The sequence below is a fragment of the Nelumbo nucifera genome, chromosome 3 (genome assembly GCF_055504915.1).
Source record: "Nelumbo nucifera cultivar China Antique chromosome 3, China Antique-T2T, whole genome shotgun sequence".
Lineage (NCBI taxonomy): Eukaryota > Viridiplantae > Streptophyta > Magnoliopsida > Proteales > Nelumbonaceae > Nelumbo > Nelumbo nucifera.
The window spans coordinates 16,910,491-16,925,051 of NC_142651.1; the positions used below are offsets into that span (position 1 = coordinate 16,910,491).

Below are 14,561 nucleotides of genomic sequence, written 5' to 3' on the forward strand. Positions count from 1 at the left end.
ATGGAGTACTGATACCAAACAGAAGGCGTTGCTGTTGCCACAGGAAACGTCCTACCTGGTAGCAACGTTTCCAAACAAAAAAAAAATAGACATCATTTTCTGATAAAACAGTGTTGTATATGCAGCATCAATGCGGAACATATACTTAAAAATGTATAGTTGTTTTCTCTTGGTTTGGTCAGTTTAAACTTTAAACACAACCGATTGTTAACACTAACCACGCCTACAAAGTTGAAAAATGAGCCTGAGAACTTGTGGCTTTAACCTTTTGATAGTAAGTCTATGCAGCTGTACCTTTTAAGTCTCTAATTGAAAATAGGAAAGAAATTTAAATTTCTTTTTCTCTCTTACATATTACAGATTTACTTTTCTTTTATTTTTTTATTTAGGTCTTAGGTTGTGTTTGGTTGCAATGCAAATTTATTTGCACTGATGCAAAACCATGGCAGTGCAAATGTAAAAAATGAAAATTATTGTTTAATTTGTTTTTTATTTTAGTTTAATATGCTTCATGTCTTAATTTACTTCATTTCTACTGCAATCAGACAAAATAAGCTAAAATATGAGACAAAATTAGCTCAGAATTTACACTAAAATCATTTGCACTGCCATGGTTTTGCATCAGTGCAAACTTAATTGCATTGTAACCAAACACAGTCTTAAGGGTAATTTATGAATACTTTATACATTCACCGAAATAAGAAATATAAAGTGCTAACATGTTGACAGTTTTATTTTTATTTTTTTCTTTTTAGTTGAAGAATCATTTATATATACAACTAAACTTGTTCATGGATCGGGTAGCCAAACAAACCAACTTGATTTGCCCCATTTGATTGTAGTATGTGAGGTTTAGCACTAAGGTGCCCCTATTTTGCTTTCTACAAAGATGATTTGATCTTTATACCAAATAATAAGGGTGAGGGTGCTCAGTTGTATTGGGTGTCGAGAATCTCCATATGGGCAGACAAGCAGAGGAAACCTGAAATTGTTATCTTAGTGGTGTTGATGCTATACCCTTGGGATGGTGATTTTTCATTAATCTGCCGTTTGCAGCCTGTTGGAAGTTGGGACAGCCACCATAATCTATCCAAAAAATGTACTTTTGGTGACCACAATTTGGGATTTTATCTATGCATTTTCTTTTTGATTTTCCACATGCATTTTCAGATGGCCTTTATTATTGGTCTAGAAGCTTGGCTTTGTGTTGTGGCTGGTCTGATGCATTAAGCTCATGTCTTGTATCATTGCATTGATGGCATTCTTGTTCTTTCAACTTGCAATAGATCACTTCCTCTTATAAGTGTTGTTGGGTAATCAAACCATTTTACTATACTTTCTCTAAATTCATCAATCATTGGAGTTATTCTTAGGATCTTTCAAATGACTTAGGCCATGTTTAATTTGTTGCTCTAGGTCTCAATTTTTTTTTTTTTTTAATTCTTGCTCATTTTGAGAAAAAATGAGTGAGAATGAATCACATTAGAGTCTTTGCTTATAATTTTCTTGTCATGGGCCTCATTCTTTTTGAATGAAAAATCAGCCCATAGCACAAAAATTGAGGTAGCTTGCAGCATGAAAAATAATCATACCCCATATTACTCATTTTCATTATTAAAACAAACTATATGTCAAGCTGCCAGCGGTCATAAACCGCTGGCCTAGGCTTACAAAACCACCACCATAAATGTTTATTGGCGGACTGCCATGGAAACTTATGCCAACAAGCATTGGCCGGCAATTTTGGAGACCTAAGCTGGCAGTTTAAGACAGCTAACACAGCTCTTTTTTAATGAAAATGAACAACGTAAGGCACTTTTCAGTTTGAAAATAAATCATTTTTAGGAAAAAATGTGTTTGGCTCATAACAATATTTTCTCATTTTAAAATTTCATCTTGGATAAAAAAGAAAAAGAATGAGAGATAAACCAAACATGACCTTAATATTTTATCAAATCATTTTTAATTTTTTCCATTCATCCATCTTAGCGTATACATTTCTACATCTTTTTTTTTTGGAAAATATTGTTTCTTAACAACTCAACACTGTAGTACATGATATATACAGCCTTAAATCTGTCTTGGGTGACATCCTCTTCAATGTCTCCCTTATTATAAATTATTGGACCAAGGTACTAAAAAGTGTGGCATTGAATTATCTCTTAGTCTCAAATCCCTCCATTTTTGACTAACTTGTGTTCAAACAAAATATAAGGTACTAAAAATATGTTTCTATATGTAATAAGGTATTACGCAGTTTATGTAGATGTATAGCAATGAATTGTCTGAAATTAGTAGATTTATCTGCAACAGCCAGATCAAAGAAAATGTTTCAAGGTCAAGGTCAGGGATGTTCCACAAAGGAATAACAACTGAGCATCTTGGATTGAGATGGTGAAAAGAACAAGAGATCCTGTAGATATATTTTCGTACGGATCTTTCATCATACGCAGTTTCCAGATGCATCATAGAACGGGTCAAAGAAAGTCGGGCCTAGTGTTTTGGGCCCAAACCTGAATCCACGGGTTTAAAACATGTGCTACCCGCCCATAAACAGATCTAGTGGAGAGTGGGGGTGTGGGGACTACTGTTTTACCCACAGCGAACCGAAGAAACCCACTGGGTTAGTCGGTTTTGCTTTCCTTCGGCGTAGCGGTGTGAAACTGTGAATCGCGTAGGCTTTATTCAACTTTTAATATGAATCTCAAAGACACACGATTTGAGCAGGCAGTGACAGAAGGCAAGCTTTCTTCATTCCTGGTGGATTCCAGGCGTCCTCCTCTTATTGTGGTTGAGATTTGAGAAGCTCAACTCATTCCAAACCCCAAAGCCAAGTCCGATTGATGTTGAGAACTGAAGCTGGTAAGGACTTTCGTCTTTAAGTTAAGCTTAACTCCCATGAATCGGTCCAGTCCAACAAAAAGAGAAACTGTCTTTTATGGTGTTGGAATTGGATTGAGCGACTGTTGACTGTTGGTGGAAAAGTGGAGGAGTTGAGCTAAACAACTGTCTGTGGAGTGTTGATAGAAAAGCGAAGGTTGTGGTTAGTACAATTGTTGTTTCAACCCGAAACGTTATGGGTTGATCAATGTAAATTATCCATAGAACTATGAGTTGAGGCTGTTGATAGTTACAACACAACATATATACCTTAAAAAAATGCTTGTGATGGTTAATCAATTATGATTCATATCAATGACAGAGAAATGGTTTCTAAAGCCTCGATGAATTCATTTATAACAGCTTATTAAGCCAAGTAAAAAGAACACATTGACTTGGGATCATTCCAGTAATGGCTAAGTAACAAAGAGCTTCTTGGCTTCCATAAGATGGAAGCAGCAGTAATTTTTAACTAACTAATGTTCACAGGTAAGAAACAACATAAAGCACGACTAATAGCGATAAACGGAATAGGGGGGGGGGGGGGGGGGGGGTAAGAAAAGAAATACAAAAAATTTTAAAGAATCAAACATTCTACATCAAATCTCAATTCTAAGTGATCCAGTGCAAGCCGTGCTAAATCCATGTTTCCCTTCTAAGCCACAGCAGGCATGTCCTCGAGCCATGGATCCAAGGGCTTCCCTATGGAGTACACGATGAAACCAATCTCCCTCAACTTCTCCGCATTCACGATGTTCCTACCGTCGAATACAAACGCTGGTTTCCGCATGTTATCATATATCCTCTGGTAATCAAGTGTCTTAAACTCATTCCACTCCGTCAGAATGCAGACACCGTGGGCATCCTTGGTTGCCTCATATGCATCCCAAACAACACTCACTTGCTTCACTGCAGTGGGGCTCAGTGGCTGGAGGTGAAGTGGGTGATCCCAGTCAAACTTGTTCATTGAGAGGTCCCTCTGGATCTGCTCCTCACTGACCTGAGGATCATAGATGCTCAACCGGGCCTTGTCCCCCAAGAGCCCTTTGCACACATCGATGGCGGGGGTCTCCCTGGTGTCACCTGTGTCCTTCTTGAATGCAAACCCCAGAACAGCAATCTTCTTACCTGAGACTGTGTTGAACATGGAAGAGACAACCCGGTTGACAAAACGGTTCTTCTGGTAGTCATTCACCTTGATGACCTGTTTCCAATAGTTTGCTACCTCAGGGAGGCCATTGCATTCACAGATGTAGACCAGGTTCAGTATGTCCTTCTGGAAGCAGGACCCTCCAAAGCCAACACTGGCATTCAGGAACTTGGGCCCAATCCTAGAGTCCTTACCAACAGCATGGGACACCTGGGTAACGTCTGCACCAGTTGCCTCACACAGTGCTGACATGGCATTGACAGAGGAGATTCTCTGGGCCAGGAAAGCATTGGCAGCAAGCTTGGAAAGCTCCGCTGACCACAGGTTGGTAGCTAGGATTCGGTCTTCAGGCACCCAATGGGCATATACATCCTTCAATGCTTGGATTGCTTTCTGTCCATCAGGAGTCTCCCGGCCTCCAATGAGCACCCTATCAGGCTTGAGGAGGTCTTGGATGGCAGTCCCCTCAGCAAGGAACTCTGGGTTTGAGAGAATTTGGAAGTTGATACCCTTGCTGTTGTGGGTCAGAATCTTCTCAATTGCCTCAGCTGTTTTTACTGGGACTGTTGATTTCTCAACTACAATCTTGTTGGATTTTGATACATCAGCTATCATGCGTGCCGCACTCTCCCAGTAGGTTAGATCAGCGGCTTTGCCTGCTCCGAGTCCTCGAGTTTTGGTTGGGGTGTTGACAGAGACAAAAATAATATCTGCCTCGCTTACATGCTTCTCTACATCAGTACTGAAGAAAAGGTTCTTTCCTCTGCACTGCTTCACCACATCTTCCAGGCCTGGCTCATAGATGGGGAGCTGATCGCTATTCCAAGCATTGATACGAGTAATGGATATATCCACAACGGCCACTTCAATAGAAGGGCACTTGAGTGCTATCACAGCCATGGTAGGTCCACCGACATACCCAGCTCCAATGCAACAGATCTTCACCATTTTCAATTTTAATCAATAACCTACAAGGATGGAAACCCACATATCATTCATTATAGAGAAGAAACAAACATTGGAAGGTCACAAGTTCTAGATCTATATACCAGCAAGGAGGTGGAAACACAAACAACGGATAGAGTCTATCAGGACGCAGAGATATCATGTGTATTTGCCCATAGTCATAGAACTCTAATTGATAAAGAACTCTTCTGACGCATTAAAGGATAGCAATACTGTCAAGAAACTATCTAAGTGTTTGTGACTAAGTTCAATTTCAAAGTTCAAACAAGAAAATGAAAAACAAAATTCATTTTTGAGGCAGGGGATGATATAAGATAGCAAGAGGAAAGGGCATAATTTTTTTATTTAGTGCAAAGGAATCAAAGAAACTCCATAGAATGAGAAAAGATAACAATTCCAAAGTATAGACAACGAACTAAAAGACAGACAAATACAAACGGTTGACACTAGATTAAAACAAGGATCTAACCAATAGATCCAGAGTTTTAAGGAGAAGCTCATAAAATTGTCAAAACATCTGGTTTTTCTATCTGGGTTTCCAGCCAATCCTTCAAAGAAAAGGCTTGATTCCTAGTTAGAATTCAATAAGCGAAAGCCAACAGAACATATACGAAAAGTGACCGTCTGAGTTACAGTCCAAGATATCAGATCCTCCAAAAAAAGTGTTGATTTGTGCATCATGCACAGAATCATTACACACACAACAGAACCCCATTAAGAAGACTCCACAGAAAAACAAAGAGGACATCTCTCAGAGACCAGTCACAGCAAACAAATAGACAAAAGATCAGGCAGCACACTAAATGAGAAGCCGACAGATTTTTTTTGAATGGAACAATAACAGTACAAACAGATCATAAGATCACGAACACTCATACTATAATTGATTCATGTGTCCTGCTTGAAGTTCGAAGTTCAGATCAACATTACCTTCTTTTTGCTCCCTCTGTTTTCTTCCAAAAGATCTAAGAAGAGAATACGAAACACAGGAACAGAGAGATGGAAACAGTAGATCTCTGAAGAGAAAGAGAGACTACGGCTTCTCTCACAGGAAAACGAGGAAACCGAGAGCTTCTTAAATACCCAAAACCCATCTAAGATCTACCCCATATTTCACAAACCAAGCAATAAAAAAAAGTCAGATTTAACAGCTGAACTGGAACATTCAACACGTTTTCTGGTTTCAGGCACACTTTACACTAACAAACAAGAGGGAGAAAAATAAAATAAATAAAAAAAAATCTTTTTAAACCATACATTTAATAAGATTTGTTTTTTCAGTAACACCCATATTATTAATTCTTAACTAATCTAACGAACAATTTTACTGAAAAAGGAAAAGGGAAGAAATTAGAATCCATGTTCCGATAAAGCCCATATAGCCCCCCCCCCCCCCCCCCCCCCCCCCCCAAAAAAAAAAAAAACCGCTCCTTCCATGTAACCAGTTTAGACAGTTCAACGAGTGAAGCTACAGTGACATTCGACGCGTCTGTCATTTTAGGTTCCAGCCTTCAGGCCAATAAAAAGATGACTTTCAGGCGTGTAAAGTTTCCTTGAGAAAAAGGAAAAAAACAAATTCACCGAAATAAATAAAACCCAGGTTCTGAAAATGTAATTTTAAAAATACCCATTGCGTAGAAAGTGCCAAAAAAATGTTTTTTTCAATAAATAAAAGTAATTAGAAAACCATTTTAATGGTGTTTTAATTTCTTATCAATAAATTAAAAACAAAACTTTAAGATCCAGAAAGAACGTGATTGATGATTGTTGCTGCGAAAGGTAGAGTCGAGGAAACAACGTAATTTCTAATATTTGAGGTTGATTGGTCCAATATATTTAGAAGCCTTGGGAGGTATTCTAAGGGCAAAGACTTCGATGATTAAATTAATAGAGAACTGTGAGGGGTCGAATCAAACAAGAAAATAGGCTTAAATCTTAAGTTCCAACATCTCTTTACCTCAATATAGGAACCCTTTTATATAGTCGGAGTTGTATAAGAAGAATAATAATTGGGAACAGGTGGCCACAGTTAATAGTGGTTGGTGATGGGTGATCATGATGCATTCGGCTGATGCCACGTATCAGAATTCATCTGATAACTGAGATGCATTCGACCACTACCACCTATCAAGATCTGCGAGTCAGCCAGATACTCCATGAACCACCAAAAGAGGAGGCGTTGAGTGAGATCGAAGCCATGATTTAAGGAAGGGAGTGACGGTTAGGAAGTATGGCCCAAATTATAAAGAAAAAGAGCATGACTTCTAGACAAAAGAGACAGATGAAGCTACGTGATCAACACTACAAAGTTATTTCTTTCTTCTAATTAACACCGGAGAAAGAGAGCAACCATTCTTTCACTGCATTTAAGTGATGTTACAGTTAAACGGCTTGGTTTGACGTGTTCTAAGAGATAAGACTTTGATTTGATTTATTGGTCAAGCACGTAACACTTGATATCAAACCCAGCTATAAGTGAGAATTGTTTAAATCGAACCATTGCACATAATTAGCTCCCCAAGCGTGGTGATATGTTAAAGTTTTAAAAGGTTAAAAGCTTGGCTTGACGTATTTCAACAATCAATACTTTTGGTTTATTGGTCAAGCATTTAATTGATAATTTGATATCAGTATCTATTAAGTGAGAGTTGTCTAAAGTACCGAAAAGTCCAAAAGGTTAAATCGCTTGACTTGAATAACGCACAAAGGTTTAAAAAAAAAACAATTGAACCCAAATTTTTAAATTTAGAAAAAAAGATAGATTTGAATGACCCACAAAGGTAAAATCAATTAATTTGTAAAAGAACCTCTCAAAAATCAGAATTTAATGTAATAAAATTATTCATAAAGCTCCTGAAAAGGACTAAAGAAAAAGCTTACAATTAAGAATATTGAAGTTGTATTCTAAGCTAACTGATTGATCAGCCTGACGTGTTGTATTATATGATCATTCCAATAATATCATCCAGTTCTCTGTAGAACTCAGATGGCCAATGAAAGTATTGAGTCCAATTCTAATTTTAGATGGGTCAACAGAATTTTCTAGGTGGGTCATGGGTGGATCTTTCTGGCCCGAACCATGTGCCAATTGTTTTGCCCTATTGACCTAAAGAACTCTCATTTCTCACACACAGATATTCCTGTCTTCGGTTCTACCCCCCAAAAAAATCAAAATCTGTCTTTGCAATGGAACGGTTTTTGACCATAAAAGAGTGAATATTAAAACAGCGTGTGCCAAATTCGCACCCTGAAATTTGCAAACCTTAAATAAAAAGGACGATTTTGTAACAAATTTTGAAAGCAAGCTGACAACTCTGAAAATTTAGGTAGGATCAAATTACTCGGAATTAAATACAAATTATATATAAATATAACCTGTAGCTCTGAAACTATTGTTAGTTACAAGTACACTTTGTGCCTGCCGGGGAATGAATGTCTAAATTGTTAAGAGACGCACTAAACCGATAACAACTCGTTAACACATTTCTAGACTTTAACTATTTGGACCCCTATCAGGCTTTGTTGAGCAAAAATTAAAGTAGAAAGAGTATGCTTTTCAAAATCGGATGGTTGGACCGAAAAAACCGGGGGTGATTGGTTTCGTTTTTCCCCAAAATCAGGATTTCTCAAGAAATCGTTGATTTTGGTCAGCAAACCGCTGATCCGGGCAGTTAACTATTCGAACGGTTTTGATCATTTTTTATTTTTTAAATTTTTTATTTTTTTGTTAGAATGGGCCGGCCGTTTCCTGTAACCGGACCCCTGACCGGTTCGGTCTCCTGATCGATTTTAAAAACCATGAGAAAGAGCTTACCATGAACATCTAATCCAAATATTTTTTTGAGTATGTAATGTTAAATAAATTTATGTTATTTTTTAGATGGATATTATATTAAAATTATTTTTAAAAATAATAAAATTTTAATATATTTAAATAAAACCTAAATGGATGTTAAAAATTAATAATACTATCATTTCTAAACGGCAAATGCTAGCATATAGAAAAACATTATAGACTTTATGACATGGGAATGAAGAAGAGTCCAGATTTGCTCCTCATACAAAGTTTCCCACAGCATTCGGAATATCTCCATACTTATAAATTATCATTCATGGGGAGATGTTCTCAATACACGCCGGCAATGTGATATCAAGTTGGTGTGAGGTGCGCTCTGTGGGGAGCAAATTTTAATTCAGTGACCAATTGGCCATAAGCCATAACCCCACAACCTTGGACTAAGAGAGATAAGTCTCTGCTCCAACCAGCCAGTATATGCGGGTGCTCTTAAATCTTAAAATAGGGTTTTCTTTTTTGTTTCAACAAATGAGAAACCCGTTGGCCCAAAATTTGTTCAGAGAAGTATAGACAGATCCAATACAGATTTTTGAATTCCACTGTAGATCTATAAACATTCAAAATATTAAAAATCTCCATTCTAAACACCAATGCCCGCCATAAATTGACATTAATTTCGAGTTAGCATCTACCCAATTATACTTTGGATCTAAAAATTATAGCCCTGAACTGAACCGTCATTCTCCTAAATTTGTTTACTTAGTTACTCAAAAAGGCTAGGGGTCGGTCTGTACTTACAAGCATATCATGTTTAATAACTTTTTAAGGAAAAGTTAGTGGAATTAGGGAGTTGAGATCTAATCATCTAAATCGTACGATGCATCTGATGAATGGTAGGGACCCTTTTCTCCTATGATTTGATCTTAGTGAGGTGGGTGGAGTGGGACCTCACTGATGGGATCAGATAGTAACTTTGGAAATGGGCGATGTACCCCTTTCAGCAGAAAAAGGATTTATAGAAAAAGAAGAAAAGAAAATTAAAATATGTCTTTTGGTAAAAATAAAATATGTTGAGTTAGCTTAAATAAGGCTTGTTCTCTATAGTTTAGAAAAGTGTTGTGTCCTCCAAAACACTGCAGTAGCGCCCTACTTGACATCTACTCGCAAGAACTCTAAAGGGAACATCTTTCCGTGTATAAGAGTGAGATGTTTTCCATGTGTCAGTTGCAATATTATGTAGGTAGAGTTTTTTTGTGGGCAGAAGATAAGGATTTATTTAAAAGTTATGAATATGCAACTAACTACACTGTTGATGGTGTTCTACATCACTAGTGATGAAGTGTGGTGTGTTTAAAATAAACATTAAAGATAGAGGTGGAGTTAAGATTTTTTATCAAGGGGCTCCAAAAGTAGTAAATCTACGTAAGGGCCAAAATTTAAGAGAAATTTAAATGGGTATTATGGAGATTTTCAAGGCACAGAGGGGCCATGATCCCCTTCTGCCACCCATGGCTCCGCCCCCCTGATTAAGGACTACAGTGTGGTGTGTTTTAGAACATGTGTTTTAAAATTTGTGATATTTATATTCCGAAACCAAGTATAACCAGTTTCAGACCACATCATGGCTTAAAAATCATGTTTCAAAGAACTGGAATAAGGTTCTACCACATTATCAAAGATCACCCTAAGGGTGGTTAGGGTTGGTTTGATTCGATTGTAGGTTGTTTAATCAGATTGGATTGGTTTTGGTCAATTTATAAGCAATTGAACTAAAACTGACCCAATCTGATCAGATTAGGAAAATTATGAATTGATTTCAACCGAAAATACTAGAAAACCAATTAACTTAGATTGAATTGAGTCAATTTGACCGGTTTTATCGATTTGATGAAGAATCCTAACCTTAGTTGCCGTCGCTTAGCCAATCCGATTGAGTCGTCTATTTTTCAATAATATGTGCGTGTATATATCAAATAATGGAAACTTGAGACCATATGGAGGAATGGTGCAATTAATTCAAACTTTTGTCCACCTCAGGGCTGTCTCCTTTTGCCCACCTCCTGTAATTTGTTTTGATGTGAATGACACTGCAAATAAGGCAAAATATAGCTCAAATGTTTCGGTCATAAAAATAAAAAGCTCCATGTTTCGGTCATAAATCTACATGGCAAAGTTCAGCACAAAATAAGGCTGCAAATGATACCTGACTGTTCAAATCAGTTCCATTAAGGCTGCATTTGGCATTCCTTGTTTTAAGATTCATCTTCTTTTTGCAATAGTTTACAATTAATTTTCTATTAAATATTATATAATATTTTAATAGTTTTTAGTTCTATTTATTTATACTATTCAGTATCCGATTACAATCTGAATTTAATTCAAATCCGATATAAATCTGATGGATGAAATCATATTTCAATTTAAATACAAACGAATCAAATTTGGATCTACCTATATCTGATCCTATTCAATTATTTGCAACCCTAGCACAGAAGACATGACAGGCATGAGAACCTTACCACATGTGAACATCAGAACATGGTTTATACTCTATGCTAGAGGAATCTCTTGTTTCTTTTGAGGAGTGGAGGTTGGTCGTGGCCTGGTGGGTAGTAAATGCTTAAAGTTGTTTAATGTCGGTGGTTTGTAACTAGTAAATGGTGACCCTGAGGAATTTCAGAGGGATACATGCTCGGATTGCAGGGCAGGAAAGCGGTGCGGATACCCGTAATCCTTTCATCAAACCCATGAAAACCAAGCAGGGATCTGCTAATGCTAGTGGTAAACTAGGAACAGAATAGGTCATGTATTCCTCTGTTTTTTTCTCAGTTTCAAGATCAAAATTGACCTGTTTCATGTGCCATTGGCCACAGAACCAGAGGAATCAGAGAAAATGCAACATGTGCAATTGGCCAAGTGAAGAAACTAATTGATTCAGTTAATCCATTAACAATTAACAATCAGAATTACATCAACGAGGTAGAACACAACCGCTTAGATCCACCTAACGGAAGAATGGGTGTCGTAACAGGCAAAAGAAATGCTAGAATCCATGAATGAAAATAATAGAAAATAAAATTTCGTTGTTTGTTTTGGAAGAATCAAATCGCCTATCCAAGATTTTAGTTCTACTTGGTCGCAAACTAGAAGAAGACACAACCTCATTCATGCTTCTCCTTCATGCCACAGCAGGCATGTCCTTGAGCCATTGATCGAGGGGCTTACCAATACAGTAAACAATGAAACCAATCTTCCTCAACTTCTCCACATCCACAATATTCCGTCCATCGAACACAAACGCAGGTTTCTGCATGTTATCGTATATCCTCTGGTAATCAAGTTTCTTGAACTCGTCCCACTCTGTCAGAATGCAGACAGCATGGGCATTCTTGGTTGCCTCATATGCGTCCCAAACAACGCTCACTTGCTTCACTGAGGTAGGGCTCGATGGCTGGAGGTGGCGTGGATGGTCCCAATCAAACTTTTTCATTGAGATGTCCCTCTGGATCTGGTCCTCGTTCACCTGAGGATCAAAGATGCTCAAATGGGCATTGTCCCCCAAGAGCCCCTTGCACACATCGATGGCAGGAGTCTCCCTGGTGTCACCTGTGTCCTTCTTGAATGCAAAGCCCAGAATAGCAATCTTCTTACCTGAGACTGTGTTGAACATGGAAGAGACAACCCGGTTCACAAAACGGTTCTTCTGGTAGTCGTTCACCTCAATCACCTGTTTCCAGTAGTTTGCTACTTCAGGGAGGCCATTACACTCACAAATGTAGACCAGGTTCAGGATATCCTTCTGGAAGCAGGATCCGCCAAAGCCAACGCTGGCATTCAGGAACCTGGGACCAATCCTGGTGTCTTTACCAACAGCATGAGCCACTTGGGTAACATCTGCACCAGTTGCCTCACAGAGCGCTGACATGGAATTGACAGAAGAGATTCTCTGAGCCAAGAAGGCATTGGCAGCAAGCTTGGAGAGCTCTGCCGACCACAGATTGGTAGTTATGATTCGATCCTCAGGCACCCACTGGGCATACACACCCTTCAACACCTTGATTGCTTTCTGTCCTTCCGGCGTTTCCCTGCCTCCGATGAGCACTCGGTCAGGATTGAGGAGGTCTTGGATGGCAGTCCCCTCAGCAAGGAACTCTGGGTTTGAAAGAATTTGGAAGTTGATACCCTTGCTGTTGTGGGTCAGAATCTTCTCAATTGCCTCAGCTGTTTTTACTGGGACTGTTGATTTTTCAACTACAATCTTGTTGGATTTCGATACATCAGCTATCAAGCGTGCCGCACTCTCCCAGTAGGTCAGATCAGCGGCTTTGCCTGCTCCGAGCCCCCGAGTTTTGGTTGGAGTGTTGACAGAGACAAAAATTATGTCCGACTCCGCAACATGTTGCTCCACATCAGTGCTGAAGAAAAGGTTCTTTCCTCTGCACTGCTTCACCACATCTTCCAGACCTGGCTCATAGATGGGGAGCTGGTCGCTGTTCCAGGCTGTGATCCGAGGAACAGAGATGTCCACCACAATCACTTGATTTGAAGGACACTTCAATGCGATCACAGCCATCGTTGGTCCCCCGACGTACCCGGCTCCAATACAACAGATCTTCACCATGTTTCCTGCTTATCTAAAACCTGCGAAAGACCACATATCCTGAAATATCAAACATTTGGCAAAAGATATATATATATATATATATATATATATACAGTGGATCGAAGTTTGAAGTCCTGCATTCATATTTGGGTTCTCCAGATATTTATTCTTTCCAAATAAATATATCTCTGCTTGGTTCCTAGTCAGTGAGTGCGGATCTGATGCTAGTAATATGCTGTCAGCACGACATTCAGCCGTGCTTTGGGAACATCTTCCATGAATGAGCACATACAAGCACATGAGATGTTCTCAATACACGACTGGATGTTAGGAAAGAATGCTAGCAGTACTGAAAATAAAATATTCATAAAAGGAGACTAGAATTGTAAGTGAGAAAATATGAGATAAGCAACAGATTTGTACATTATGGACAGATTCTTTAAAATACAGTAGATCCTTATTTTCAATTCATAAAGAATTCAACTGATAACAGACTAAAAAAACTCTACGAGATGAATTGAAACCCGAACTGAGCTACAAAAGTAAAGCAGAGGACCGAATTAACCAAAGCCAATAGAATCTTCCCTGAATATGAAGAAAAGAACAGAATGCAATAACTAACACCGACAAATTGTACGATAGATCATGGAATACTTGACTAGAAATCACATGTTTCTTTTATTGAAGACAGTGGTGAAGATCAAGATTACCTTCTCTGTTTCTTGAAAAGGATGGGAAGAAAGACGACAGAAGAGAACGAGAGAGCATGAAAAGAAGGAAACGAAAACAGATCTTCTTCTGCGGGAAAATGGAAGACAGGCCTTATTTAAATACGCAAATTATGGGATCTACTAGTCTAAGCTTTCTCAGAAACCAAGCAATCTCAGATTTAAGCGGTGGAGCAAGAAGGAATGAATTTTCAACATGTTCGTGATTGCACCCTTACACAAATTCACCGTCGAAGTTCGGACAACGGTTCCTTCTTTATTCCTTAGTCCCTATCAATAAGAACATATATACTAAAAATAGGAAAATTGTCATTTTCCTCCCTCAAAGATGGGAAACTAAATAGGCTCCCCAATTGGGTAATTTGGGTCGGGTCCCGTGACTCGTGATGTCGTGTAAGCCTCTATAAACTGCAATGCATTAGCCCACATGAACTGTAA

The 14,561-nt window shown here is 38.4% G+C and overlaps 2 protein-coding genes across 3 annotated transcripts; both read right to left on the reverse strand.

Moving 5' to 3' along the window:
* Nucleotides 1–3,207: 3,207 nt before the first annotated feature.
* On the reverse strand, nucleotides 3,208–6,113 carry LOC104598784 (UDP-glucose 6-dehydrogenase 1-like). The gene is made up of 2 exons (XM_010261006.3): nucleotides 5,927–6,113; nucleotides 3,208–4,998 (listed from the first exon to the last, which is right to left on the reverse strand). The coding sequence occupies exon 2, from the start codon at nucleotides 4,976–4,978 to the stop codon at nucleotides 3,536–3,538; it is 1,443 nt and encodes a 480-aa protein (XP_010259308.1). The 5' UTR covers nucleotides 4,979–4,998; nucleotides 5,927–6,113; the 3' UTR covers nucleotides 3,208–3,535.
* Nucleotides 6,114–11,709: 5,596 nt separating this feature from the next.
* LOC104598792 (UDP-glucose 6-dehydrogenase 5-like) lies at nucleotides 11,710–14,352 on the reverse strand. 2 transcript variants are annotated; one of them, XM_010261018.3, is made up of 2 exons: nucleotides 14,106–14,352; nucleotides 11,710–13,433 (listed from the first exon to the last, which is right to left on the reverse strand). In XM_010261018.3, exon 2 carries the CDS (start codon nucleotides 13,411–13,413, stop codon nucleotides 11,971–11,973), a length of 1,443 nt encoding a protein of 480 aa, XP_010259320.1. In that variant the 5' UTR covers nucleotides 13,414–13,433; nucleotides 14,106–14,352; the 3' UTR covers nucleotides 11,710–11,970. The 2 variants fall into 2 exon arrangements, with proteins under 2 accessions (XP_010259320.1, XP_088755811.1); XM_088899685.1 differs by lacking the exon at nucleotides 14,106–14,352 and adding an exon at nucleotides 13,819–14,081.
* Nucleotides 14,353–14,561: the final 209 nt, after the last annotated feature.